General features: G+C 40.9%; 1 protein-coding gene across 6 annotated transcripts in view; it reads right to left on the reverse strand.

The window, feature by feature from the left end:
• The window catches only part of igf2bp3 (insulin-like growth factor 2 mRNA binding protein 3), a 140,125-nt gene that overhangs the window by 18,874 nt on the left and 116,622 nt on the right, over nt 1–4,629 (reverse strand). For 4 of the 6 annotated variants that reach the window (XM_043689712.1, XM_043689714.1, XM_043689716.1 and 1 more), the window contains one exon: nt 463–582. In XM_043689712.1, the coding sequence (XP_043545647.1) occupies nt 463–582 (120 nt within the window). The remainder of the gene's footprint in view (nt 1–462; nt 583–4,629) is intronic. The other 2 variants (XM_043689713.1, XM_043689715.1) reach the window with 1 other exon arrangement.

The following is a 4,629-nucleotide window of genomic DNA, read 5'->3' on the forward strand; positions in this document are numbered from 1 at the left end:
ACTGGGCGGTGGGGTTATTTAGTTCGTGTCCCAGAGATGTTCCAACTTGGTGCCCTGTCTCCCGATGTAGAGAGCACCACAGAGAGCAAGGGACATAGTAGATAAGGTGGGTGAATGTGCAAGAAAATCTCCTCTGTATATCAAATTAAGCACTAAACTCAAAAATATTCTGCAAACATTGCCAGAGTATTGCAATTGCATTGTTAAATATCTTCACTTAAATGCAAGGAGGTGCTGGAAATGCTCAGAAGGTTAAGCAGCATCTGTGGAGAGAAACAGGAGTTCTATTTCAGGTTGAGAAGCCCTTTATGTTAATTCTTTCTCCACAGATACTGCCATATGTGCTGAGCATTTTAAATTTTATTTTAGGTTTCCAGCATCGACAACGCTTTGCTTTTGTCTCCCCATTGTTAAAGTTGTTTGTTAAAACAAATACCAATTAGAATACAAATAAAAAGTTACCTTAATGGAAGCTTCTGCATAGCGAGAGAGTTGTTTGATGTGTTGCCCTTTCTTGCCAATAATTGCACCTACAGCCAGGGCAGGGATGAAGACATGAACTGTTTCTGATTCTGACTGCTGCTGCAATTAGTATATAGAGAAAGTCATTATCAACATATGACATGACAGTCGAAACACATACTTCAGAGCATATTGCACAAACGTTTCCCCTCGTCTCAGTGCTAGCCAAGAACCAATTAATCTTATTATTTGTAGTTTGTTTTATCCCTTCTGCTACCACTGAGTTGGCAAACTTGTTCTGTATTATTTCTGAGCCAAAAGCATTAAAATCCTAAAAGCATGTCCTACTACTTAGTGTGGAATCCAATTGCTTAACTTTTATACAGAACTAGTTGCCAACAGATACATATGTGATAAAACAGTATCTGATTGCATCAGCAAGAGAAAGCCAGTCTAATCAAAAGCCAGAAGTATAGACCTTTAGTCCTCCAAACTATTGCTGAGAAAAGTTCTAAAAAAATGACTTGCCCTTGAAGATTAATTCACCTCCAAGAAAGTGCTTATTCTTCCTTTCATCAGTCTTTGAAGAATTTCTCTCTTCCTATACCACCATCTAACTTCAGAATGAAACATGGCCATACAAAAATCAAAAATGAATAGCATAAAATCATAGGACCTCTGCGGTGTGGGAGCCAACCATTCGACCAAACATCAAAGGTCAGACCAACCCTCCAAAGAGCATCTCACCCAGACCCACGCACCCCCACCTCCACCCAACATATCCCTGTAACCTTGCATTTCCCATGGCCAATCCACCTAACCTGCACATCTTTGGATTGTGGGAGGAAACAAGAGCACCCAAAGGAAACTCATGCAGACACGAGGAGAATGTGCAAATTCTGCACAGACAGTTGCCAGAGGGTGGAATTGAACCCAGGTCCTTGGCACTGTGAGGTAGCAGTGCTAACCACTGAGCCACCATGCTACCCGCATGGTTAACAGTCTTTTTAAAAAATAACTTCAAATTGTCAAATAATGGACACATGGCATCCAAATTAAATTAGGCAGATTTAGATGCTGTATAGCTTTAATTAACTTTACAATGCCAACACAATAAGTAGTGAGTACACTTAAATAGTTTAGCTGACTGTAAACATTCAAATGCAAACCGGTTTTCTTTCTCTTGCCTAAAAAAAAGACAGATGTTGGTTAACTATGAAGTGAATGGGAGAACTTTTTTCCCCACTTAGTGCTTCAAGATTATGTCAGATGCATAAGCTAATGCTTAGAAATGAATTAAAAGTCCATTAAATCCCAGATCTACTGAAACTTAAGACAAGTGATGCTGCTTTAAAATTATTTCCTCACACTATCCATGCTAAAACAATTGTAGGTCAATCCAGAATGATGCCTTTTATTCAGCTTTTGAATTAAACTTTAGTAGGCCCTCAGTAGAACTGATTATCAATACAAAGCTAGGAACTCACCATATAAGGCATTATAGAACTTTTGCAACCATGCACAAGAATGGATACAAGTTGAGGAACAAAACCCATCCCAGATCTTTTATCTTCACTGGTTCAAGTGAAGAGACAGCTCGTAAAATTTCTTCACTGTTAATGCAAAATGCATTGGGAGTAAGCATTTTAACTTTTTATTCTATTACATATTCACTAAAAATGTTCATAGGGTTTTAGAAACAATTAGCTTTTCCATCATCTTCAAAATCCTGGAGATGACCTAATTACCACCTCAGCACAACTTGGGATGGACAACTAGACTTCTCCTTACAGCCCTTCAGACCTTGGGGACAATTAATGCTTCCACAATTCCAATAGATAGGGAATTCTAAGATATTTTAATTGAAATTGCATTGAAACTGAATGAATTACAGGTAGTTCACCTACAATACGTGTTTATTAAATGCAATTTGACTGTAACATGATTTGTGAATTGTCGACGTTTTTGCAGAAAGCAAACTTCTGTTTGTTGTTATCCCCGGCACTGGACTCTGTCAGCATCATATCAGTCAGCTCATAGAACATAGAAAAATACAGCGCAGTACAGGCCCTTTGGCCCTCGATGTTGCGCCGAGGATAACACTAGCCCACTATCCTCCATATGCCTATCCAATGCCCGTTTAAATGCCCATAAAGAGGGAGAGTCTACCACTGCTACTGGCAGGGCATTCCATGAACTCCCGACTCGCTGAGTAACGAATCTACCCCTAACATCTGTCCTATACCTACCACCCCTTAATTTAAAGCTATGCCCCCTCGTAATAGCTGACTCCACACGTGGAAAAAGGTTCTCAAGGTCAACCCTATATAAACCCCTAATCATCTTGTACACCGTCTATCAAGTCACCCCTAAACCTTCTTTTCTCCAATGAGAACAGCCCCAAGTGCCTCAGCCTTTCCTCATACGATCTTCCTACCATACCAGGCAACATCCTGGTAAACCTCCTCTGCACCCGTTCCAATGCCTCCACATCCTTCCTATAGTATGGCGACCAAAACTGCACATAATACTCCAGATGCGGCCGCACCAGAGTCTTATACAATTGCAACATGACTTCAGGACTCCGGAACTCCATTCCTCTACCAATAAAAGCCAGTACGCCATATGCCTTCTTCACCGCACTATTTACCTGGGTGGCAACTTTCAGAGATCTGTGTACATGGACACCAAGATCCCTCTGCTCATCCACACTACCAAGTATCCGACCATTAGCCCAGTACCCCATCTAAGATCCCTCTGCTCATCCACACTACCAAGTATCCAACCATTAGCCCAGTACCCCATCTTTTTGTTACTCTTACCAAAGTGAATCACCTCACACTTACCTACATTGAACTCCATTTGCCACCTTTCTGCCTAGCTCTGCAACTTATCTATATCCTGCTGTAACCTGCCACATCCTTCCTCACTGTCAACAACTCCTCCGACTTTCGTATCATCCGCAAACTTGCTCACCCAACCTTCTAACCCCTCTTCCAGGTCATTTATAAAAATGAAAAACAGCAATGGTCCCAAAACAGATCCTTGCGGAACACCGCGAGTGACGGCACTCCATGAAGAAACTTTGCCATCAACTACTACCCTCTGTCTTCTTCCATCCAGCCAATTCCTAATCCAAACCTCCAACTCACCCTCAATGCCATATCCCCGTATTTTCTGCAGTAGCCTACCATGGGGAACCTTATCAAACGCCTTACTAAAATCCATATATACCACATCTACCGCTATCCCCTCATCAACCTCCTTCGTCACCTTTTCAAAGAATTCAATAAGGTTTGTGAGGCACGACTTGCCCTTCACAAAACCATGCTGACTATCCTTGATCACATTATTCCTATCCAGATGTGCATAAATCCTATCCCTTACAATTCTCTCTAAGACTTTGCCCACAACAGAAGTGAGACTCACCGGCCTATAGTTACTAGGGCTATCCCTACTCCCCTCTTTGAACAAGGGAACCACATTTGCTATCCTCCAGTCTTCTGGGACTACTCCTGTAGACAAAGAGGACATAAAAATCAAGGCCAATGGCTCTGCAATCTCCTCCCTTGCAATCTCCATAGCGACCTCAGGGCTTTTTCTTTCTAAAGATCTCTCAGCTGGTTTGAAGTTCAAGCATTGTTTGCAAGCATGCAGTGACATAACAAAACAAACTGAAGGTAAACAACATTTAATTCACTTCAAAATTCAACTTTTAGAATCCTTCATGTAACCCACACAGGGGACCGTTATGACAGCATCTCGCTTGTTCCTATGAAATCATACTCAGTGCAAATTTGGATGTATTCCAATGCAATTTGCAAGAAATCTGAGTATTGCTTGTCATTTGCAGAATGGGCATATTTTTTGAATGTATTTATGAGATTAATCCTTTGAAAGATATTTCCAGGACCAGGTATATTCAGCACATTTAAGATATTTTAATTATTGTACCACCCTTTTGGTTTTCACTGTGAATATGCAAACAGCAATTGCTCCTGAACAGATTTAATTAAACACTGCTGTGATGGCTTTTTTATTTCTGTCTCCAGCTGTTGTGGGAATCAAAAAGCCAAGGAGTCAAAAATGAGGGACTCAATAAGAAGGCATTGTTCTCATTAGAATAGGGAAGGTTAAGGGGAGATTTGTGGAGATATTGAAATTGGT

Source organism: Chiloscyllium plagiosum, chromosome 5 (assembly GCF_004010195.1).
Source record: "Chiloscyllium plagiosum isolate BGI_BamShark_2017 chromosome 5, ASM401019v2, whole genome shotgun sequence".
Taxonomy (NCBI): Eukaryota; Metazoa; Chordata; class Chondrichthyes; order Orectolobiformes; family Hemiscylliidae; genus Chiloscyllium; species Chiloscyllium plagiosum.